At 49.1% G+C, this 24,046-nt stretch overlaps 3 protein-coding genes across 4 annotated transcripts in view; 2 read left to right on the top strand and 1 right to left on the bottom strand.

Annotated features, from left to right (window-relative positions):
- Nucleotides 1–11,515, bottom strand: part of ece2a (endothelin converting enzyme 2a) — a 55,239-nt gene extending 43,724 nt beyond the window's left edge. The window contains exons 1-2 of the mRNA XM_084708289.1: nt 11,387–11,515; nt 10,736–10,914 (exon numbers count right to left, since the gene is read on the bottom strand). Of these exons, the coding sequence (XP_084564415.1) occupies nt 10,736–10,895 (160 nt within the window). The 5' untranslated portion in view covers nt 10,896–10,914; nt 11,387–11,515. The remainder of the gene's footprint in view (nt 1–10,735; nt 10,915–11,386) is intronic.
- Nucleotides 11,445–16,508, top strand: acsm3 (acyl-CoA synthetase medium chain family member 3). Its single transcript, XM_084708288.1, has 15 exons — nt 11,445–11,583; nt 11,690–11,732; nt 11,902–12,108; nt 12,196–12,406; nt 12,646–12,853; nt 12,998–13,141; nt 13,746–13,902; nt 14,163–14,242; nt 14,341–14,464; nt 14,983–15,063; nt 15,148–15,249; nt 15,439–15,566; nt 15,778–15,877; nt 15,961–16,080; nt 16,192–16,508. Exons 3-15 carry the CDS (start codon nt 11,902–11,904, stop codon nt 16,276–16,278), a joined length of 1,749 nt encoding a protein of 582 aa, XP_084564414.1. The 5' UTR covers nt 11,445–11,583; nt 11,690–11,732; the 3' UTR covers nt 16,279–16,508.
- A 1,083-nt stretch (nt 16,509–17,591) lies between these two features.
- map6d1 (MAP6 domain containing 1) lies at nt 17,592–24,021 on the top strand. 2 transcript variants are annotated; one of them, XM_084707295.1, is made up of 3 exons: nt 17,592–18,276; nt 19,330–19,660; nt 23,275–24,021. In XM_084707295.1, the coding sequence occupies exons 1-3, from the start codon at nt 17,735–17,737 to the stop codon at nt 23,350–23,352; spliced, it is 951 nt and encodes a 316-aa protein (XP_084563421.1). In that variant the 5' UTR covers nt 17,592–17,734; the 3' UTR covers nt 23,353–24,021. The 2 variants fall into 2 exon arrangements, with proteins under 2 accessions (XP_084563421.1, XP_084563420.1); XM_084707294.1 differs by having other exon boundaries at nt 19,330–19,678.
- Nucleotides 24,022–24,046: the final 25 nt, after the last annotated feature.

Here is a 24,046-nt window from a genome sequence, read left to right as displayed (position 1 = left end):
ACTTCACAAAAAAGGAGAATGTGGTCGAAAGCGCTGAAAAGTTGCAGTCTGTAGCCATGGTAACCAACTGAGGAACCATCGGCCGGTGTTTTGAGTCACGAATCTCAACGCTCTCTCTCACACACAAAACACACTTATTTTGCCCAATCTGCTTCATTATATCTCATAAGATTGTGTAACATGTAATCAAGACACAGCGCTGCGTTTCAAATGCGACATGACGGAGTGAGTGTGGCACGCTGCTGGTGCTTGCACAGGGAGTGTGTGTGTGTGAGGGGTGTGTGTGTGTGTGAGGGGTGGGTGGGTGTGTGAGGGGTGTGTGTGTGTGTGTGAGGGGTGTGTGTGTGTGAGGGGTGTGTGTGTGTGTGTGTGAGGGGTGTGTGTGTGTGAGGGGTGTGTGTGTGTGTGTGTGAGGGGTGTGTGTGTGTGAGGGGTGTGTGTGTGTGTGTGTGTGAGGGGTGGGTGTGTGTGAGGGGTGTGTGTGTGTGTGTGAGGGGTGTGTGTGTGTGTGTGAGGGGTGGGTGGGTGTGAGGGGTGTGTGTGTGTGTGTGTGAGGGGTGTGTGTGTGTGTGAGGGGTGGGTGGGTGTGTGTGAGGGGTGTGTGTGTGTGAGGGGTGTGTGTGTGTGAGGCGTGTGTGTGTGTGAGGGGTGTGTGTGTGTGTGTGAGGGGTGGGTGGGTGTGACAAGAGAGATTGTTTCAAGGAGGTCCGACATTCCTCAGATCATGAGCACATCATTGACCATCTGCTCACTGATCCTCTGGAGCAGCTAATAGGAACTCGGTACGTCAAAAAAAGTGTGTGTCTGTGTGTGTGTGTGTCTGTGTCTGTGTGTGTGTCTGTGTGTGTGTCTGTGTGTGTGTGTGTGTGTCTGTGTGTGTGTCTGTGTGTGTGTGTGTCTGTGTGTGTGTGTGTGTCTGTGTGTGTGTGTGTCTGTGTGTGTGTCTGTGTTTCTGTGTGTGTGTGTGTCCTGATCTAGCTCCAGCGCTGGATAATCCTGACCAGGACAAAAGCGACAGTAGCATGAAGAGATAATCCCCTAATGTGAGGTTCTAGAACACTCCCTTATCCTCCCCCCACCTCTCCTCCTCATCCTCAGTCTTTTTCTTCTCCTCCTCCTCTCTCCTCCTCCTCCTCCCCCTCCTCCTCCCACATCTCCTTTGGCTACGCTAGAACATCGTTGTGTTTAGGTCTGAAACGGCATACAGCTGAGGAGAGCCTAGCAGAGCGAGGAAGGTAAGGTAGAGTCGAGTATAGCAGGGTAGATGAGACAGGCGCACGCTGCAAGCTGCATCACAGGCAGAGAACAGAACGCCAGGTGTCAGTTCAAAAGGTCCCGACGGGCCTGTTGTCATGGAGATGGGGTTGAGGGGCGGATGCTTCAGGGGTCACACCCCGGTCCTGGTGCGGGACCTGTCTCTCCTGTTGCCATGGTGATCACACCACCGGCAGCGAGAGATTGAGCGAGAAAGAGAGACCCAGGCAGGCAAAGAGAATACTTAAGTCTGGAGAATCATGTCTTCTATTTCAATGACTCAGACAGACAGACAGACAGACAGACAGACAGACACAGGTAGACAACTAACAGACAAATGGACAGACAGAGACAGACAGACCAGCAGGAACAGACAAACCCAGACAAGCAAAGGGTGATGTTTGTTCGCATTACTGGCTCTGTGTTACGTAAGGCTGCTGGGGATAGCAGCGAAGCCTGCGCTCTTCTCCAAATCTGATTGGTCACACAGAGACAACTGCTGCATTGGATGACTTAGCTGCAGTAATGGTCTTAGAGGAGACGACAAAGAAGGGATTTGAAGAAAACAAGTGTCAGAGATTTGGTAATGCAGGATTCACTCTACTGGAAGAAGGGAGAGAGAAAGATGGAGAAGCAGTGATAAGGAGACAGAGAGGGAACATATGAGAGAGAGAGAGAGAGAGAGAGAGCGAGAGAGAGCGAGAGAGAGCGAGAGAGAGCGAGAGAGAGCGAGAGAGAGCGAGAGAGAGCGAGAGAGAGCGAGAGAGAGCGAGAGAGAGCGAGAGAGAGCGAGAGAGAGAGAGAGAGACAGAGACAGACAGACAGACAGACAGACAGAGAGAGAGAGAGAGAGGAGGAAGGTCATGATCAGAGAGAAAGAAAGGTTATGGTCTGTGTGAACATAGTGTGTGTGTGTGTGTGTGTGTGTGCGGGATGAGCCTGCAGTGGGTCTGCACCCAGCACGGCCTGAAGGATATTCACCTACGGAAATAACAGCATGCTGAAAACAAGCTGCACTTAACCCTGCTGCTCCCCTCTCGTTTAGCCCTTTCCTCATGCTTCCTATACGCACGCACACACTTTGTCGGCCACGCAGTACGTCACCGTGGCTACAGTACGTCACCGTGGCTACAGTACGTCACCAAGGCTACAGTACGTCACCAAGGCTACAGTACATCACCGTAGCTACAGTACATCACCGTGGCTACAGTACATCACCGTGGCTACAGTACGTCATGGTACCGAGCCACGTAGAGGGCAGTGGTGACGCACACACTCCCATTACCTGGATGAGGGGGCATTCCCCTTCAGGAGCATGGCTGATTAAGGCGTGAGGACGTGATAGAGAGCTGACACACGTACGGTGTGTGCTCGCGCTGCCTCACTCACACACATACGCAGTAACACACACACACACATTTGCAGTAACACACACACACACATACGCAGTAACACACAACACACACACAGTAACACACACAGACTCGGGTACACACACTGCGCTACTGACTTTCCAATGAAAATACTCTTGTTCCTCCCAATGATGATCTGTCTGTCTGTCTGTCTGTCTCACTGTCACACACACTCTCTCACACTCACACACACACACACACACACACACATGCACCCCTCTCACTCTACAATGAGGGACAACTTCAGATGGATTACAGCGAGTCATTAACCCCAGGGATGCTCAACTGGCAAAAGCCGACAAACAGCCTTCCATGACTCTGATAATGCCCCAGGCCCATCATCCCCAACACCCCTCCATCTCCCCGGCCAGATGGCGACCGTCTCTAAGCCCCCTCGGACGCTCACCAGGTCCCAGCCTCACAGCTGGACGTGTCCTTCCCCCTGCCTGGTCCTTCTGGAGGAGGTCACACACTCACCTCAGAGTGCATCACATCTCTGAACACATCGCATCACCAGGACTGAGGGACAGGGAGACCAGAGAGCCGGAGCACTCTGTTCCTACTGTGCACACACACACACACACACACACACACACAATTTGTCCTGAGATCGTGGGGGTCTGCTGATTCCCCGTCTGCTGGCAGAGTAAGCTTAATGTATGCCTGTGTGTGTGCGTGTGTGAAAGATAGAAAGACACAGCAACAGAGAGAATCAGTCAGAACATCTGCGTACCCGTTCTCACACACATTCTCCATTTCTTCATCATCCTGAACATTATGGCTGCAGGAACGTCATCAAAATAGTTCTTGAACGTGAGTAAACTAAGAGTTGCAGGAAAACTTTTTGTGACAACGCAAACATCCCTCACCCTCCGCCCTTCTTCCTTTGCTGTCCTTTGTTGACCCCCCCCCCTCCCCTATGTGCTCCTCGCTGCCTGTCTCCTTCCACCCTCCCCTCCCCTCCCCGCTCCGCTCACTGCAGTACATTCTCTCCAGGAAAAACCCTCTCTGCTCTGTCCCACTGCACTCATTTCCATCAGGTAATGAGACCGCAGGCTACACCGCTGCACGTGCTCACACACACACACTTTCACACTTTCACACACACACACTCACGGGCGGCCCCCCACACTCTACCACCTTGAAGATGAACAGGAAGTGACTGGAGCTTCATTTCCTAGGGAGCACAGATCATGTCATCCAACAGGCATGCAGGGAGGCTGAGCAGCGACCACATATGGGCACACATCCTGTTCCCAGAAGGACCCCCCCCCCCCCATCTCTGTAACCGCCGGTAACAGCGTTGAGCCTGAACACGCATGGTGTACTGATAACTGACTGCTGTCAACAAGTGCATTTTGTTATGATCAGTATCAGAGAGTGATTAAGTGTCGTGTTTCCTGCCAAGCTCTGTTCTTGTGGACATTGGGCTTTCAGTCTCATTCAGAACACACACATACAAACACACACACACACACACACAGATGGACATTAACAGCAGGGGAACAGATAGAAACCGACACAAATCCAGTGACACAACATGTTCATACAAACCTTGCCGCACACACACATTGTGACACAGAAACACCCTGACACACACACACACACACACACTGACATGGTCTAACACACACACACACACACACTGACATGGTCTAAGACACACACACACACACACTGACATGGTCTAAGACACACACATACTCCGTGCTAGGATGAGGCAGCCATCATCCCAGCCTGGTTGCCCGGGTAACCCGGTTATTATTCTGGGCACGGTGCTGGTGCTTGCACAGGGAGCAGAAGTGTGTGTGTGTGTGATGTGGTGAGGAGCGAGTGTGTGTGTGTGTGTGTGGTAGTTAGGGAAAGGAGGTTCCCATTGGCTCACAGGCAAGCCACCTCCGCCAGCCAGGGCATTCTCATTCTGTGCATCCTCTCTGACCAGCGTACATATGAAGGACAGGGATGCACACACACACACACAGGTACACACACACGCGCACACACACATACACACAGGTACACACACACAGGTACACATTCACACATACACACACACACACACACACAGGAATGAGGTGGGAGGGGCACTGCGGCTGGAAGTGGAGGCACCAATATAGCAAAGCTATCTGCTCAATTCCCTCTTTCTCTACCTCCTCCCTCCCCCTCCTCTCCTTCCCCTCCTCATTTCCCCTCGCCCATCTCCCTCACTCCTCACCCCTCCACCCCTCACTCCCCGTCTCTTAGCTTTCATTCAGCCTGCTCCCCTCCTCCCTGATTCTCATTCACATTCTGCGGCTCGTGGCTCATTCACAAGCAGCACCAGTCCTACAGTCCTAACAGCAGCAGAAAGATGGAGGCATGGGGAGACGGGGGGGGGGGGGCCTACTGGCTGGAACACTGTACTGTATAGTTAGGGGTTCCTGGAACCAGCCAATCAAAATGCTGAGAGAGAGGGAGGGGTCTGAGCAGAGAAACAGCAGTGTAAATGCTCCCATCCCTCATCCTCCCTCCTCCGCCCCGACCCCCCTCCTTCTTTCATTCATTCACTGATTCATTCCGTCACCCATTCATCCGCTCCTCTCCTTCATTCACACCATTCCTTTAGTTGGGTTGTTGCTGATGTTACTGAAGACAAACGCTCACATATATACAGCTTTTGTGTGTGTGTGGGAGTTAGTTAGTGCGTGTGTGACTGAGTGAGTTAGTGCGTGTGTGTGTGAGTGGGGGGTGCGCGTGTGAGTGCATGTGTGAGTGTGTGTGTGTGTGTGTGTGTGTGACTGTGTGTGTGGAGGGTGAGTGTGTGTGTGTCCTCTGGTTTGGAGGACACTGCAGGGAGATCAGCCTCTACTCCTCCAGCCTTGTGCACCACACTGCATCAGACGAGCATCTGGAGCCCATCTCCCTGCAGGCTCCAGAGGAGACACTCTGGCTGGGTCATCACTCAAGACAGGGGCATCGTCTTTCACTCATGATATTCAGTCACATCATTCCTGCCCCCCCCCCCCCATCTTCCTTCCTTCTCCCGCTCCCTCGCTCCTTTCGCCAAGCACACCTCGGCACCCTCTCCTTTTGATCTGCTGCTCCAGGGAGAGAGGCGGAGGGGAGAGAGAGGGGGAGGAGGAGAGAGGGGGGAGTGAGGAGGAGGGGGAGAGGAGGGGAGAGAGGGGGAGGGGGGAGAGAGGGGAAAAGGGGGGGGGGGGAGGAGGAGGGGAGAGGGGGAGAGAGGGGGAGGAGGAGAGAGGGGGGAGTGAGGAGGAGGGGGAGAGGAGGGGAGAGGGGGAGGGGGGAGAGAGGGAAAAAGGGGAGAGGGGGAGAGAGGAGGAGGGGAGAGGGGGAGAGAGGAGGAGGGGAGAGGGGGAGAGAGGGGGAGGGGGAGAGAGGAAAGGTGATACCCTGGTTTTCCCTACACAAAGAAACAGGATGAGAAAGAAAGGGATGAGAGGAGATGTGGTGGAAGAGGGGAGGAAAAACTGTAATAGAAGTAGCTTGGTGGTTATGGAGGGAGGCAATAGATGAAGTGAAGGAACATAATTGAGAGAAAGACAGAGAAAGTTCAGAGAGAGACGAGGGAACGAGTGTGTGTCTGTCTTTGTCTTTGTCTTTGTGTGTGTGTGTGTGTGTGTGTGTGCTGTACGTGGGTGTGCGCATGCGTGTCTTTGATGTTGCTGTGGGCATTTGTAAAGTAGGATCTAATACCAGCTGGGTCCCCTGACAGCTGCTAAGAAATTATTCCTGACTTCACCCCCCCCCTCCCTCCCTCCCTCCCTCCCTCCCTCCCTCCCTCCCTCCCTCCCTCCCTCCCTCCCTCCCTCCCTCCCTCCCTCCCTCCCTCCCTCCCTCCCTCCCTCCCTCCCTCCCTCCCTCCCACCCTCCCTCCCTCCCTCCCTCCCTCTCACCCTCCCTCTCTCACCCTTCCTCTCTCACCCTCCCTCTCACCCTCCCTCTCTCACCCTCCCTCTCACCCTCCCTCTCTCTCACCCTCCCCCTCCCTCTGTAGTCACTAAGTTTCCACCCTGTCAGCATTAAGTCCAGAAAGTGTCCATATCAGTGTGTGTGTGTTGGGATCTTCTGACACAGCAGAAACAGGGATGTGTGGAGAGGACCTTCATCAGGACCTCCCCATTAACACTGATACCCTCCAGCACGTCTGCCTGCCACAGTACACACCAGGACACACACACACACACTCACTCACGTAAACACACACACCGATCGACGGTTGGTCCATGCAGTGAAACACTACTAAACAGCAGTGACAGGCCAGGTTTGGAGGCCTGGTTTGGAGGCCTGGTTTGGAGGCCTGGTTTGGAGGCCTGGTTTGGAGGCCGGGTTTGGAGGCCGGGTTTGGAGGCCTGGTTTGGAGGCCTGGTTTGGAGGCCTGGTTTGGAGGCCTGGTTTGGAGGCCTGGTTTGGAGGCCGGGTTTGGAGGCCAGTGGAAAATGCATCATAAACACCTCAGCTCCAGAGCTATATATAGAACTGCCCGCCTATTCGCCCAGGATGGCTAAAGAAATGGACACAAGTGGAAGCCTTTGATACCTGATACTGACCTCGAGTGAAAGGATGGGGGAGGAGGGGAGGTGAGAGAGGTGAAGTAAGGGAAGACAAAGGGGAGGTGAAAAGCAGGTGGAAGCTAAGGGGGTAGTGGGGGGGGGGGGGGGGCTCAAAGCATAAGGAGATGAGGGGGGGAGGCACAGAGGTCAGACAGCAGTGTGGTGTCATGAACTCCATCATGCCCTCATGTAACGCCAGGAGCAGGTGGATCGTTACCAAACGAGCTTGGTAGTCACCATGGCTACCGCTTACAACTACGCCGACCGACTCCAGCCAGCTGCAGGCCTTTAAGGTCACCAAGGGCAAGGCAAGTGCCTTCTCACTATATGAGAACAAGAAAAGAAATGAGAAAAAAGATCAATGGACAGGAGTGGTAGACATAACAGAGACTAGGGTTGACAGAGAGTTTAGGGCACTTACAACCGCACGCGCACAGATGAGGCGACCCCCCCACACACACACACACACACACACACACACACGATGCTCACCAATGAGGCTCATGACATGCCCCTGGGTGTGACGGCGGCTGGGAGTGTGCTTTGGACTGAGAACATGGAGAGAGAACATTGTGTAGCCCTGGCTGACAGTTACTCACACGGGAAAGAGCCAATCAGGGTCATTACATCATCACCAGGTGCCAAGGGAAATACGCAAGAAGCCCTGACCCCTGTGAGTGGGTGGCTATTACATCATCAGAAAGTGCCCCAGGCAGGTGATAAAAGTCTGGGCTATTGCTGCATCTTTAGGGCAGCGTGTGGTTAGTGGTTTGCGGCAAGGATAATGGCGGTTAGCTTAAGGTGGTGACGCAGTGGGTGAGTGTTTTTTGCCGATATGACATCATGAAATCATGTCATTCAGAGCACAGGGACAACAGTAATCTACCCAAGGCATGAGACACCCAACAATTAAGGCACCAGACTTCCAATAACAAATACTGTTACAGATATTTCATCACCAAACACGCTCATAAATTATAGGAACTGTAATGCAAAACATAACAGTAAACTTATCTTTTATGTCCACATTGTCCAGTGAGTGAAGTAGTCATATACTGCAGCATTTATATGCAAATGGCAGAAGACGTTAATACAAAGTGTTTTTTAACACTTTTATCCAAGGTGACGTTTGGGGGGATATAGAAAATCACTACCTCCTGATCTGCAGTCAAAGGCCCTGCCACAGAGCTATACTCATCCCCCACAGAGTAATGATGGGTGTGTGTTATGTGCAGGGTTCTACAAAGTATACACACATAGGCAATGCAAAACCACAGCAGAACAGAGCGCACCGAACCCAGGGTGGCTGGGACCTGGCTGGGTTCTCTCTGGGGCCTGGCTGGGTTCTGGCTGGGTTCTGTCTGGGGCCTGGCTGGGTTCTGTCTGGGTTATGGCTGAGTGAATGAACCCCGTCAGAGAGCCCACACTCAAGACAGTGAACCACACAGTGCTGCTGTGTGTGGGCTTCTGTCTGTTCAGAAGATCCATACTGGGGAGAGAGAGACTGTGGCAAGGAGAGAGAGAGAGAGAGAGAGACTGTGGCAAGGAGAGAGAGAGAGAGAGAGAGAGAGAGACTGTGGCAAGGAGAGAGAGAGAGAGAGAGAGAGAGAGAGAGAGAGAGAGAGAGAGAGAGAGAGAGAGAGAGAGAGAGAGAGAGTGAAAGAGGACATAAAGTACACAGAGAAAGACAGACAGAGAAAAAAGGAGAGACTGTGAAAACGAGGCGGCTGAGTGGGTGAGAGAGGAGAGGAAGAGGGCATGCGGAACAGGAAGTGCCTGCGTGGGGGAGGAGGTGGAGGAGGCAGGAGGCAGCAGAGAGCGAGGAGAGAGGCTTGGTGTAGGATGGGTCAGCAGGGTGGGGGCGGGAAGAGAGAGAAACAGAGGGAAGATCGGAGAGTGACAGACTACCAAACGACTAGAGGGAGACTGAGGTCGGGAACAGGGGGACACAAAGGATAGGAGAGAACGTACACGGACAGCAGAGAGGGCACTTTGCATATCGGACGGGGAGGACATGTAGACCATGAGAGGACGAAGCACATAGGGGAATGAGAAGAAGAAATATGCAGACTATGGAGAGACAACAGAGACGACACAGAGAAACCATAAACACGTCCCATTTGAACTAAACACAGCAGCATACAAATAGTTTGGGACAGACTAGAGAGAGACAACGGTACAGAGTCTGTAGGCAGGACATGGAAAAAGACCCCAGAGACTTATAGACAGATGCTTTAGAGACAGTCTATGAGAAGAGATGCGGTGAAGGAGTGTCTGTGATCAGCATGCGGCAAAGCACTCCTCCTCTCTGCACTGTGTAGATTAGGCTCTGATGGATATGACCTCCGTCTGAGGGAGCAGAGTGGCTCAAACCTGATGAGTTATTTACCTCCCTCCTTCACTCCTGCTCTGCTTTCCAACACAGAGCCAGTCCTTCTCCTCCTCAGTCCAGTGTCCTGACTCCCATCTTCCTGCACCCTCTCTTTTTGCCTCTAATCCCATCCTCTGCCAGACTACCTCTCCCTCCTCTCCATCTTCTTTCCTCTCCCCTCCCTGCTGGCTCCTCTTCCTTCGTCTCTCTCGCCCCACTATCTCACCACCCATCTTCTCTACCCCCTCCATCTCCTCTCCTGTCTTCTTTCCCTTCTTCACTCCTCACCCCCCCCCCCCCCCCCCGCTCTATCCTACCATCTCCCTTCCTCTCCCCATCTCTCGCCCTCCTCTCGTCCCACTGGGCTAGCCTCTTGTATTATACCTCGAAAATCTCCATGTCAAGTTAATGTGAGTCAAGACCATAACTTCAAAAAGATCAAAAGCGGTGCATGTGCACGTGACGCATTATGCTTACCTTCCCCCCCAAAAAACACCCTTAAAACCCCATTAAAATCCCCCATCCACACACACACACCTCCCAACCTGGAGAGCCACCGAACATAAACAACACCCAAATGAGCTCGCTATGGACCGCTGTAACAACACTGCTCTCTTGGCCTCTTGTGGGCTATAGCATTGTACTTCATGGCTTGGCTTCTGGTCAACACACAATCTATTCACAGAATCTGTAGACGGCTATCACACAACATACAGTTTAAAATAATGGATGCACAGTACTGTAGGTTGTTGATTTGTGGACATTAGTTTGTGTTTGTTATGGTGTAAGTCTGTATTTAATGCTTAAAAGGGGACATAATAAGTTTACACGCACTTAATCATTTTGAATAAAAGGTGTTTCAGATAAGGATTAACCTACTCAGAACAGGAGAATCACTCTGGGAAAAGTTTATTCTCTCTCCTATAGGGACACCTAGCGGACATTATGAGATACAGCAGTTCTGTGGACGTCAATCCAGCGCAAGCATGATTTAACAAAAGTATTAAAAAACAAACAAGAAAAATAGAAAAATTGTCTAAAGAACAGTAAGTATTGCAACGCTAGCTTTTGCAAAAAGTTTGTATGCACCATTGAGAAATGAGACAAAATTGTAAAGGAAAACACAATGGATGTGGTTGACATACCAAGCACCAGGATGGCATCCTTCTTCCTTACGAGGTTTTCAAAAATATGCTGGAATTTAGAAAAGTCCCCGAACCATTCAAACGACTTCTCCGTCAAGTATCGCTCGTCCCAGTAGTCAACATCTTTGTATCTGGAATTGTCGTCAGGGAGGTGTTCCATCCTCTTCTACCGATGAGAGCTACTATGCACAAAGTCAACGACAAATAACTATGAATTCAGATTATTTTATAGAATATAGTACACTATTTTATTGTCATACTCTGTGAGCGTCGGCGTTAATAAGAAATACTAGGAAATGAAAAGTTGTTGGTGCTAAAAGTGTGAATGCTACAGCTACCAGTTTAAAAGGTGTATCGTTGTAGTGACACTAATAGGCTATAACGCCTTGTATAATAGTATATCTGAAGACTAAACACTGACATTACATTAACCGTGTGTGAAAAAAGAACTGGTGAAAGCAAAGCGTAAGAACCCGCGATTCACGGGAGCGCGCACGCTTGCACTTTAGCACAGTAGATAAAATCAACTGGGATTTGAGACAAATTCATTGTTGCGCCTGATTGAAATATGTATTGGCTACCGGTCACTTAATCAATGTACAGATTGCTGTAATATTAAACAAGGTAGTGTTTCGGATCGGCCTCAGTTACCTCCGCTTACGTACGTTGTTTGCGTAAATCATATTCACGTACGGTGGAATAGCGTAGAAAACAGCTGCAGTAACAACTGTAAACTTTGGCGTGGTTGACAATCGTTTTGGAACTGAAAAACCGCGAAGTGAAACACGCTCACAATGCAAATATTTGGTTGCTGAAGTGCCACCCTATTGTGACGTCTACATCTAGAGGTTCGCAAGCTTGCATTGTTATGAACTCCAGGAATGGATAACTCTAACTTGTTAAAATCCTACTCTCCATTCTGCTTTACCGCCATATTAATCCTTTGCTTCACAGCGTGAGATCAACCTGGCTTGAGAACATTTAAAACGTTTTGAAGGTAAGAAATGAAAAATTAGATTTTTGTTGTTGTTGTGCTGAATTGTCATTAATGACAATTAATGACCATTGCAACTAACTTAATTCCTCACACTCCAAGGAATCATAATATGTATAGTATATTACGGTGCACATACTATGTGTAATAATCATATCATTTCTTTTTGTAGATGGGGACACTTGGTATCTTGCCATCCAAATGTCAAACCATGCTCAGTTTTTCAAGGCTAGCTACATGCCAGTTCTACAGACATAAGGCCACTCTTCCTCAGAACTTCACAGACTATGAGAGCATCAAACAGAACTACAACCCCCAGATTCCTAAGTATTTCAACTTTGCAAAGGATGTTCTTGACATGTGGGCAGAGAGAGAGAAGGTGCAGCATTTACAAAATATCGAGTAATCTCCTGTGGTCTTCTTTGACTGTCATATGAACTGGTCTTAACATGATTCTGACTTTCAGAGTGGAGAGAAAACACCCAACCCCGCTCTGTGGTGGCTGAATGACAGGAGGGAAGAGATCCGATGGAGTTTTGAGGAGTTAGGGTTCCATTCCAGAAGACTGGCTAACGTTCTGTCGGGCCTCTGCAACCTCACCAAGGAGGACCGGGTGTTCCTCATCCTCCCGAGGGTTCCAGAGTGGTGGCTGGTCAACGTCGCCTGTCTCCGGACGGGTGAGTAGAACCATCCAGAACCTCATGCCAGAACACTGGAGAACTCTGCTGAGTCATGCTGCTTGTCAAAGCTGAATGATGACGGTGGGATCTAAAGATACATTCCGTGGGCTAAAATATGGTTCTACATATGCAGGGTGGATTCTGAAAGTTTTTTTTGTTTTTGTATACTTTATGGTTAGGCCTACACGTAGCCATACACCTGGTCATGTGGTCGTCCCTGTGTTGTTCACCCTCAGGTACAGTCCTGCTACCAGGCACCGCTCAGCTGACATCCAGGGACATCCTCCACAGGCTGCAGAGCTCCGGGGCCCGGTGTGTGGTCACAGACGAGTCTCTGGCACCTCTCCTGGACTCTGTGGCCCCACAGTGCCCCTCCCTGCAGGCCAGGATACTGGTGTCCCACAGGAGGAGAGAGGGCTGGATGAACTTTGGAGATCTGTTGAGGTGTGATGTCACACTGCAACAGAACGAGGAGTTGTCACGGAGACTGATTCTGTTCTACACAGATACAGGTCACGGCGTGTTTAACGTCGTGATGAGGAAACATTTGAATCTTTTTTTTTTTTCTCTTCACGGTGCCGTCCTTAGTAATGTCTCCAGTGACCATGTGTGTGTGGAGACTGGCAGTGAGGACCCGATGACCATCTTCTTCACCAGTGGGACGACAGGCTCCCCTAAGATGACCCAGCACAGTCACTCCAGCTATGGCCTAGGCCTCACGGTCAACGGAAGGTACGGCAGCAGCTGTGTGTGTTTCTTTGTATTCATAAATATCACTGAGACCTTTCAGATTGGACCAGGAAGAAATGGAGACCTCTGGCATTGACTAATTGCACAAAAAGTATCGATTCAGACCTTTTGATGTGTTTTCTCTTTTTGGCCTTTCTCCTCGTTCCATTCGTTCCATCTCTCTCTCTCTACCCCTCCTCCACCCCCCATCTCTCTCTCTCTACCCCTCCTCCACCCCCATCTCTCTCTACCCCTCCTCCACCCCCCATCTCTCTCTCTCTACCCCTCCTCCACCCCCATCTCTCTCTACCCCTCCTCCACCCCCCATCTCTCTCTCTCTACCCCTCCTCCACCCCCCATCTCTCTCTCTCTACCCCTCCTCCACCCCCATCTCTCTCTACCCCTCCTCCACCCCCCATCTCTCTCTACCCCTCCTTCACCCCCCATATCTCTCTACCCCTCCTTCACCCCCAATCTCTCTCTACCCCTCCTCCACCCCCCATCTCTCTATCTCTCTACCCCTCCTCCACCCCCCATCTCTCTCTATCTCTCTCTCTCTCTATATACCCCTCCTCCACTCTCCATCCCTCTCTGTCTCTCTCTCTAGGTACTGGTTGGACCTGACAGAGAAGGACATCTTGTGGAACACGTCTGATACGGGCTGGGCCAAGTCAGCGTGGAGCAGTGTGTACGCCCCCTGGACTCAGGGCTCCTGTGTGTTCGTACATCACATGCCCCGCTTCGACAGCTCCACCGTCCTGCAGGTGTGGTCACGTCTGCTGCTGTAGCACCCAGTCTGAACACTAGAGTGTGTTGTAGCACCATGTTCATTGCACAAACTGCTTCAATGGAAAAAAAAAACCTGTTACATTCTTCAAACATATTGTCACATTGATCCCACAAATCCTAGCTAAAGTCAATTGAATTTCATGTTAAAGTCAATTTGATATTATTGTGTTTAAATTTACTTCCCTAGTTGCTTTCTGTTACTATTGTTATTGTATTGCCATTCTTCCTTTTTCAGACACTGTCCAACTATCCAATATCTACATTCTGTACTGCTCCCACTGCATACCGGATGCTTGTACAACATGACATATCCAGGTATTCATTTAAAAATCCAGTTAATCAGTTGCTCCATTTGAAAATGTAGTCCGTAGAAAAATCTGTACTTATAAAGGTTTCTTGTGTCGCAATACCAGATACAGCTTCCAGGCCTTGCAGCATTGTCTGTGTGCAGGAGAGCCAATCAACCCAGAGGTGATGGTGAAGTGGAGGGAGGCCACAGGATTGGACATTTATGAAGGATATGGACAAACTGAAACAGTGAGCTTGGTTCCAATTCAGCAGGTTTCTAAAGGTTTAACAAAGGGCTGTGAGGTTTATACAGGCGTGGCCATATGTTTTGGGAGCAACATACATTTTGTGTTTGCAAAGCCTGCTAGGCCTTGGCATAAAATGACTGCTAACATAATTTCAGTAAGTTATATCATCATAACAGGGGAAAGTGTGAACTAGTTCTAGCCAGGTGAAATCACTCATTCTGATTGGATTTTAAGAGCAAATTGACTGCTGTAAAAGAGGGGACTATTTGCATATATATATATATATATATATATATATATATATATATATATATATATATATACTAAAAAGCTTTAAAAAATATGAAATGTGTTCTTATTGTATTCCAGTATTCTATAGAAACATGTGAAAACATTTTCCTCAAATACTGAACCAGCAAACTTTGCAAAACACAACATTTGTCATTGCCAAAACGTATGGCCACGACTGTACAATCTAGAATCTTTCATAGAATCAGTCATGTTGGAATCCCCACCCAGGTTCTGATAGCTGGTACCTTTAAGGGGATGAAGATCAAGCCCGGCTCCTTCGGAAAGGCGTCTCCAGCTTATGATGTGCAGGTAAACACCAGAGGGCAGAAGGTATTCTAAATCCAGATGAGAGAAGGTCACGTGGAGGTGTACAGCGCTGTGGTGTGGTTTCAGGTGGTGGATGAAGCTGGTGAAGTCCTGCCCAGAGGAGAGGAGGGGAACCTGGGCATCAGAGTGAAACCACACAAGCCCTTCTCTCTATTCACTGAATACACGGTACTCTTTTCTCCTCACTGTACTAGTCATATTGTCAAGAATCTTATCATACGACGCGATGGTGATATGGTGATGTCTTCGAAATGTATGCGTCTTTCTCGATATAAAGTATCACTCTCAAGCTCTCTCTCTGTATCGCACACACACAAAAACACACATACACACTTACATATACACACTCTCTGGCAGGGGGACCCTGAGCGTACAGCTGAGTGCTACAGAGGGGACTTCTACCTGACAGGGGACAGGGGGTTCATGGACGAGGACGGCTACCTGTGGTTTGTGGGCCGGGCCGATGATGTCATCCTATCAGCTGGGTAATATATATAACCACACAGTAATGTCTTCAGGTCACTAAGATCTCCATTAAACACACTTTGTTAGACCCCACTGTCCAACTATCGCACATAAAATAAGACGCTCACTGGTCCGTTAAACTCTTTTATGAGACGTAGGATAATAGTGCTGTAGATCATGGAATGACTGAGAATAGGGGTGCTCTGATTGGCTATCCTGCTGTGTCTGCAGGTACAGGATTGGTCCGTTTGAAGTGGAGAACGCTCTGATAGAGCACAAGGCTGTCGCGGAGTCTGCCGTAGTCAGCAGTCCACACCCAATCAGAGGAGAGGTACAGTATGGCTCCAGGAAGTCACCATAGCTAGGGGGGACTAGGATAAGGAGACTAAAAGCTGTTTTGTTGAACTCTGGCAGGTAGTGAAGGCGTTTGTTGTGCTGACAGAAGAGTATAAGTCTCACGACCCGGACCAGCTGGTGACAGAGTTGCAGGCACACGTGAAGAAAGTGACCGCTCCATACAAGTACCCTCGCAAGGTGACAGTCCCCACCCAGCCGCCGTGTGAACGTTGAGTCAGCCGTTTGGTCACCTGTGCCATTTCACAGTGAACTTGTGTGTTTGTTTCCCACTTTCAAACATCTCCATAGGTTGAGTTTGTGGAGCAGTTGCCGAAGACTGTGAGTGGTAAGATCAGACGGGTGGAGCTACGCAACAGCGAATGGGGACGATCCTGAGATCGTCAATACACACACCGGTGTTTTTAAAAATGGGGATAGTCTTCTCGAAAGCTCTACACGATCTAATGACTGCTCGCTGCTACCGTAAGGGGCCATTTAAGTCAGGTAAACAGAATCCAAAAATCTGCAATCTACGCAAAAATCACATTTTACTGACGCCACTTTATTCATTATGTAGCTTGTTGTCGATTGTACTGTGTATGTGTCTTCGAGTAAATGATCCTTTTAAAGCAGTTCATCCTGGTCCTCTTCTGTTTAAATCACAGTTATTGTTTGCAGTGACAGGGTGTATTGTCACCCCACCCCAAAGTACCACACACTTACTCAAACAGGCTTACAAATACACTGTATGTTAGGTGACTTCTTTTGTTATTTGGCGGGGACTCCTTTAGTCTTGCATGTATGAGCCTCTTTTCAAAGAGAAACGGCATCAATACCTTTTGATGTTTGATGCACAGACACAGCGTACAATCCATCCTATCCACAAAGTAACAGGCCGTGTTTATGTATTCTTCTGACAAATGTTTTAGGCTCACTCTTGTGGCGTTCCGTCAGAGATGACCCAGCAGGGATAGAGCAGGATGACACTGATACATCACTCTCCCCCAGGCAGTCTCCCACCCTGTCCCTGCTTCCATCAGCGTTTCAGACCTATTCATCGCTTTAGTTCAGTTTCTCTATGAACTCATCCTCCCACCGCCAGAATGCCTCGAGGCAAGACATATTTAGACTGCATGACCACACTACAGCCTGGTATGCATAACATGCATTCCGCCTTTCGGGTTGCGAGTCTGTCTCTGGAAAAAAAGCATGATATCGTGACACATCCATCACCGGTAACAAGAGTAGGTAAGCCTGCCCTTCTAAAACCATGGCTGGTGATCAAGGGGCCATTTATTCCGGTTGTGTTCTGGGTTTGAAAGCTCTTTGACTCATCATGGGCAGTTGTTAGCAAGGTGGTTTGTGATGGTTGGAGCCCAAGTATTATCACTATAGCCTGCTATTGAGAATTTTTATTTTCTAAATGCCTGTTGACAAATAGGAATTATTTCATTGGCTTGGTGCAAGAAACAACATGTTGCTTTCTAAACAGATGAGAAGTGAGATATGAATTTCAAATGATAACGTCCAATATGCAGACGCCTGCACACTTCAAAGAAGTAACTTTCACTGCCACGATTCCACCGCATCTAGTCAAAACCTAAAGATCACGTGAGAGGAATGCAATAACAGCGTCCCCCGTACAGCGCGCGAGCGACTGCGCTCTCTTCATCCGCTACACTTTAGTATTTCAGAGCCGGTGACATGAACAAGGTTGCGCTCACGCTTAGTTTTCCAGGAATGGGCACACGCACACGGCGCTGTTTCTGAATGTAACCTTTGTTTTTTCTTTTCATTTCTTTCTTTTGTTTTTCTTTGCGTATTTCCATTTTTTCAAAACAACCAAATCGCCATGGCTTGGCCGTGCATCAGTAGAGTGTGCTGCCTGGCTCGGTTCTGGAACCAGTTAGATAAATCGGATCTTTCTGTACCTCTGACTATTCAGAACTACTCGGACATCTCCGAGCAAGAGGTTCGGTCCGTGACCAAGCAGGTGCCAACGGATCTGGTTCCGAGAAACAACTATTCCACCCCGGACCATCGTGGCTCCCCGCCGGCAGCGGGGGAAGCCACAGGGAACCGGAGATCTCTTAGGGGACGGAAAGAGCCCAGCTTCAAACCCAGAGAGGATTACCAGCCGTCAGGCGTGCCTTTCCAGAGTGTAACCCAGTATAAACAGGATTTCAAACCCTGGCCCATTCCTAAAAAGGAGAATTTCCCTTGGATTAGCAATGGCGGGAAATCGGGTGACAGCATTTCGGATAGCCCCATAAACAGTCACCCTAATGCACACCCACATACGAAGGAGGAAAAGGTGGAGAGAGATGAGCGGAGCAGGGCGCCCAAGTGGGGAGAAGAGCATGGGACTGGAATAGCTAAAACCAGCTCTTACAGGTAGGTTGTAGTATGTTTATAAATCAGACGATGTTGTCTTTTTAGAAAACCTTCTTTTGGCAGCACTGGCTTTGTCTACTGTCTCCAGTGTTGCTTCACGCACCGTATCTGCATAGCCGACTTATCTAACCTGTCAGCGTTTGGAATGCAGTGCTGGTTCTCAGATAGGAAAATAAAAACGTAGTCATATTTAAGACAACTTATTTCGTATACCTCATACACTGACAAATTGGGCTGACAACATTCAGTTGTTGAAACATTATTCCCTTGAGGCATCCCTGACAGTAAAAGTAGGCAGTGCTTATAGGCACACAACACGATGTTTACACAGCCTAGTCAATATTCTAACATATAGAAATGCTATTAATTATGCTATTAATTATGTAAAGGCTTAACTCACTATCCAATTTATTATTCACTAAGAAGCCCATCGGTAGGGAATCTACAGATGCATTTCATGCACAGAAGATGACAGTTGGCACTGATTGACATTTCAATGCATTCCCACAGACAACCGTTCCAGCAGGGAAGTGTCCAGACACTGTCTATATCACACATGTCGTTGCAGAGAAACTGCAGACGCATTTTCGATGACAGATGTTCTGTCAGTCTGTTGCAGTCAACCTTTTGATGTAGGCTACAGCATGGCAGTCCCCCCCCCCCCCCCCCCCCCCCAGCATTGAGCTGTAATCTCATTCCGGTGAGTCTCACCCATCCGAGGCCCCCCTGCTCTCGCCCCCTAACGGGCGTCACTCCCCTCACGCCCCATTGGGGCCTCATCATTAGGGCTTCGCTCTTCACTCGATTGGCTTGTTCGCTCATGCCTCTCACATCCAATTTCCCCAGCCTCTCAAACACAAACACTTAGGCTGCTGTCAGGCCGGCCGGCGCATGATTAGTTTAGCTTAATATACACAGTAACATGATTTACTCCCCCATGTTGTGTATCGTTTTATCCAGTGGAGGATGAGAGCCATGCAGGTTGTATGAAGATGATGAGGATTTAACAGCGCATGTATTCTTGTTTTCTTCCCCTGTGATTCCTCTCCACAGGCAGGAGTACAGGGCGTGGACGGGGGCCAAACCAGCCAAGAGCACCAGGAAGCCCCCTCCAGCGCTGTACGCCAGCCCCGGCCAGGGGGTCACCCACCCCTACAGCAGCCCTGGGGCTGGGGCGCCCCACCTGCCCCCAGAGACCAGCTACCAGGCCGCCTTCAGCGGTGGAGAGGCCCACAGGCACCCAGAGCTGCAGCACCAGGGGGAGCACACCACCAACGCAGCCACCCCCAACCCCACCCTCCAGCCCATCTCTGCCCCCCTGCAGCCCAGCCCCATGCCCTCCAGCCTGCAGCAGAGCAGCCTGTCGGAGAGGCCCGACCTCAGTGTAAGCACCAGGGGAGAGGTGAGACCCGGGGGCCTGGCTCTGCCATGTGTGTCACGCTGGTGCTTCAGGGCACAGGCCCCCCTCAGCTTATACTTCTGTGTTTTGCCATGTCATGTTAACACCTGAGGGGCACGTGTGACGGACAGGACTGTTTTTGTGCTTGATTGCGGCTGGTTGTGTCAATGGCAGTTCAGTTTTAGCGTCAGAATACCTGGTGCTTAAAGTCGTGTCTGGAGACCCCCCAGGTGACCACTGCGTCATCCAACACACTGTCCTCCAGCAGCTAACAGTGACCCAGCTGTTTAAACAGGACACGCGTTACGTAACGGCCCAAAATCACCGGGCTCATGACTTTGACCTGGATAGAGCAGGCATGATGGGCAAGAAAAGTAAGTAGATATTCAGAGATTATAAAATGTCATTTAAACTGCCCCATCCTCTCCCTGGCCAGTGGAGCCAGGGTCAAACATTGCATGACAGAAGTTCAACTTTTTTTTCTTCTTCCAAATCTCCAGAGGTTTGGTGTCACCTCTACCCTCCCCCCCTCCCCCCACCCCAGCACTCTGCCATCTGCCTGCGGAGGGCTGGTGCTGGGCAGGAATGACCCAGTCATGAGGAAAGGACAAGCAAATCTGCCCGCCACGCTGTCACTCAGTGTCTCCTCATTCTCAAAGCTGCCCCATTGCAAGTTTCACTTTTGATTTGGATAAAAATTGACATTTGTCAAGGAAAAGGGTTACAGAATGTTTTGTCAGTGAAAGTTTTACAGTCCAATCACCTTTAGGGAATGTTCTAGAATGCTAATGTTCCGGAATACTCTTCTGCTCTACAGTTCTAGAAGACGATGTAGAGAGGAGTCATTGGCAGGTCAGAGACTCTAATAATAACTGTGTCCCAGTTGGAGTATGAGTTAAATGTGTGTTCGGGGTGTGTGAGGATGAAACTCGCCCGATAGTGAGATAGGAGGTGCAGGGGTGAATGGGTCCAAATAAGAAAGTTGGTTGCGTTGCACATGAATTCAAAGTAGACATTTATCCTAAGTAGCTACCCACCAGTTCAACTGTATTTGGACTTCTGTCTCAAAACGCCCGCCCACCTAACGCCCGCAGCTCCCCCCCCACACACACAGCCAGAGACCCAGCACAGCCTCTGCCCAGCCTGCCAGCAGCAGGAAACAGCACATGAACACATAGAGTCGATATCCCCTAATCCACCACAGTCACTGTCTGCCCACGCTCTGCCAACCCCCCCCCCCCCCCCCCCCCCCCCCCCCTGAAGTGTCTGACCAAGCAATAAACACACATTTCCCTTCTCAAACACACACCAATGAACGGTCACCTGCTCAATTCAGTATCAGCGGGTGATCATTTTGGAAGAAAACCTAATGTGTTCAGAGGACTTCAACCCTAAACACCAGCTGAGTCATTACATGGTTACACTTTTAGATTTTCATCGGTTTGTGTTTCAACGCAGCCATTATGAGAATTAAAACATAAGTCCTGATTATGCGGCTGAAGCTCAAAATCGATGCACTCAGTGACGTTGATGAGAGAGTGATTAAAAGCACATTGTTCCTCACATCAGTGGCTGCCCTGTCGCCTAGGAGACGGACAACTGAGGATTCTCCAGGACGTTTGTTTCACAGTTCCAGATCTGAGACTCATTCTAGTTTTCAGACACAGCAGAGGAACGTGTTCCAGACCTGAGACTCATTCTAGTTTTCAGACACAGCAGAGGAACGTGTTCCAGACCTGAGACTCATTCTAGTTTTCAGACACAGCAGAGGAACGTGTTCCAGATCTGAGACTCATTTTAGTTTTCAGACACAGCAGAGGAACGTGTTCCAGACCTGGAACAGGTGATTCGTCAGGCTGATCCTGAAGTGTGAAATGAAAGGGGAAGTAGCTGTTTTCAATACGGCTGTAGTGTAACTGTGCAACCTGGGATCTGGCATCTCAACAGACCAGGCAGACCTCATCTGGAGGAACACCAAAGGACTGTTGAATGAGGACAGATGCATGGCAAACGGATTCTGCAGTGTAGATAACATAACTTATTTCACAGTACTCAAGCCACCACAGCGATAAAAAACAACAACTAAACATTAATTTCAAACGATTAAACTGTAAAAGTTCATTGGGGAAATATCGTTTGAATCCATAGGGGTGTTCCATAAACTGTTGACAAGGACAGATCGGCAGTGTTAGGGCTTTGAATGACACTCACGTGGATGAACAGAAGAGGACTGGGGAATAGTGTTCACACTGGCTTTCAACTGCATGAAAAGGGGATAAAACAGGCTGCAGAGATATAGCATCCTACAAATCAGCACTGGCATGATGTACCCTCCATGTACCCTCCTCCCCCCACACACTCTCTCATTCCCTTCCTGTCTCCCCAACTCTCCATAACTCCCCTAGCCCCTCTAGCTGGAACCCACTCTCCCCTCTCTCCTCTCCTTCCCCCTGTATTTTGTTTCTTTCCGCCATTGTCTCTGCCCCTCCTCTCACCTCCTCCTTCCCCAGCCTACTCCCGCCCCTCCTCTCACCTCCCACCCCCCCCCCCCACCCAGCCCCTCCTCCTCACACTTGGACTGTTTCCCTTTTCCCACGCTGCCTCCGACTATAGAAGTCTCTTGTGCCAAATCGGCAGGGTTCTGTTCAGGGACAGAGGGAGAGATGGAGAGCAAAAACAGACAGAGAAGGGGGTGGGGTGCAGCAGTAAAAGAGAAGGGGAGACAGAGAGGAAAGTGTGTGTGTGTGTGTGAGAGAGAGAAGGGTAGCAGAGATACAAAGAGAGGAGAGGAAGAGACAGGGAGGGAGGTGTGAGAGACATAGGAGAGAGAGAGAGAGAGAGAGAGAGAGAGAGAGAGAGAGAGAGAGAGAGGGGGGCAGAGAAAGAGTAGAGGAAGAGAGGAAAAGACAGAGAGGGAAGTGTGAAATACTGAGAGGAGAGAGGAAGAGAGAGAGAGTGAGCCACATGATGGATTATTTGCCATCCTGTTAAAGCGTGATGTGTTGCAGTGGGTTGCAGTCTTTTTAGCGAGAATCTAATTTAGGAGAGAGGCAGACCTGGCTGTTGCACACAGTGTAAAAGAGAGTGGAGGGAGGGAGGGGGTGAACACACACACACACACACGCAGTCTTCATCTACTTTGTTTGAAGACATAGTTTGACAGATATCATAATATGTACAGACAGCTCCTGCTCCAACCAACAGCATATTCTATTTATCATTTCACTGTAGAAAGGATTATTGTGACATATGGCACTAAACCTCCTACTCATAGAGATGTTTTGATAATCAGACAATCAATGCCAATTCTTCACTTGTAGCATAGAAATTCATATTCACAGACTGCTGGCAGGAATGTAATTCCTCAGTTGCAGAGTGTGTGTGTGTGTTTGTGTGTGTATGTGTGTGTTTGTGTGTCCTCTGAGAAAAGCTGCCATCAGCAGCTTGTGATAGCAGTGATGTATTCTGTCTGGCAGACTTCTGACAGCAGCCCTGATGCATGGTGACTGCCACCCAGCTCATCCCTTATCACATCCCAGAGGAACCTTTCCTTTTATAGATGGTCATTATGGATGTGTGTGTGTGTGTTTGTTCCTCAGGTGCAGTTGGTGAAGACCAAGCTCTCTCCAAATCCCTCTGCCGTGTTTCAAAGTGGACCGAGGATCTTCAACATCTGATGCTCCAAAACCAACCATTCCACTGGGCCCAGAGTCCCAATCTGTCTGTTCCACACGCCACGAGCAATCTATGCAACGGAATGTTCTAGACAAGTAAGGCATTGTCTGTAGAATGTCTTCAATTATGTAATTGTTGAAAGAGAATAACAAACCAGATGTCACAAACAATAGAATACTTTTACAATCCTATCCCTGTTGCTATGGAATTGAATATGCATGTAAGAAAATAGTTTGAAAACAAGCTTTTGGAGTATTAGACACTCAAAAGAGAAACTGGCTGCTTGTTATATTGTGTGTCGGCCTGTTTGTACAGTATGTATGTTGCTGTTTGTACAGTATGTGTACACCTGTTCCTTTGGAATGATTTGGTCGTATCCTGTGTGTCCACTCTGGCCTGTGTATGAGAGTGGGGTTGCTTGATGTTCAGTGTAAGCTCACAGCACTTTGCCCTAAAAGTACATAGTGGTTTCTTTGATCTCTGCTAGCCTTTTATTAAATTACAACAAACTTTGAATTATTTATTTCCTTTATATTCAACTAGTTTACAATTTTGCAAGAGTAAATTTGTTCTAGTTTCATTTTGTAAAAAATTGTTGTTTAAAGAAAACAAAGATGAAGTATATGATGTAAATGCTATTACAATAAAAGAATATTAGGTTCTTATAAAAATGGATTTCCAGAGTCATTCGTCCAT

This window comes from Hypomesus nipponensis, chromosome 10 (assembly GCF_054491055.1).
Source record: "Hypomesus nipponensis isolate SF chromosome 10, ASM5449105v1, whole genome shotgun sequence".
Lineage (NCBI taxonomy): Eukaryota > Metazoa > Chordata > Actinopteri > Osmeriformes > Osmeridae > Hypomesus > Hypomesus nipponensis.
This window is presented reverse-complemented; position numbering and strand designations above follow the sequence as displayed.

Bases quoted from the DNA above. Each gene is read 5' to 3' on its own strand.
- acsm3 (XM_084708288.1), top strand. From the start codon at position 11,902: ATGGGGACACTTGGTATCTTGCCATCCAAATGTCAAACCATGCTCAGT. The intron at 14,465-14,982 runs GTGAGCTTGGTT...ATCCCCACCCAG, and splicing joins GATATGGACAAACTGAAACA to GTTCTGATAGCTGGTACCTT. The intron at 15,064-15,147 runs GTAAACACCAGA...GTGTGGTTTCAG, and splicing joins CTCCAGCTTATGATGTGCAG to GTGGTGGATGAAGCTGGTGA.
- map6d1 (XM_084707294.1), top strand. From the start codon at position 17,735: ATGGCTTGGCCGTGCATCAGTAGAGTGTGCTGCCTGGCTCGGTTCTGG. The intron at 18,277-19,329 runs GTAGGTTGTAGT...TCCTCTCCACAG, and splicing joins GCTAAAACCAGCTCTTACAG to GCAGGAGTACAGGGCGTGGA. The intron at 19,679-23,274 runs GTGAGACCCGGG...TTTGTTCCTCAG, and splicing joins GTGTAAGCACCAGGGGAGAG to GTGCAGTTGGTGAAGACCAA.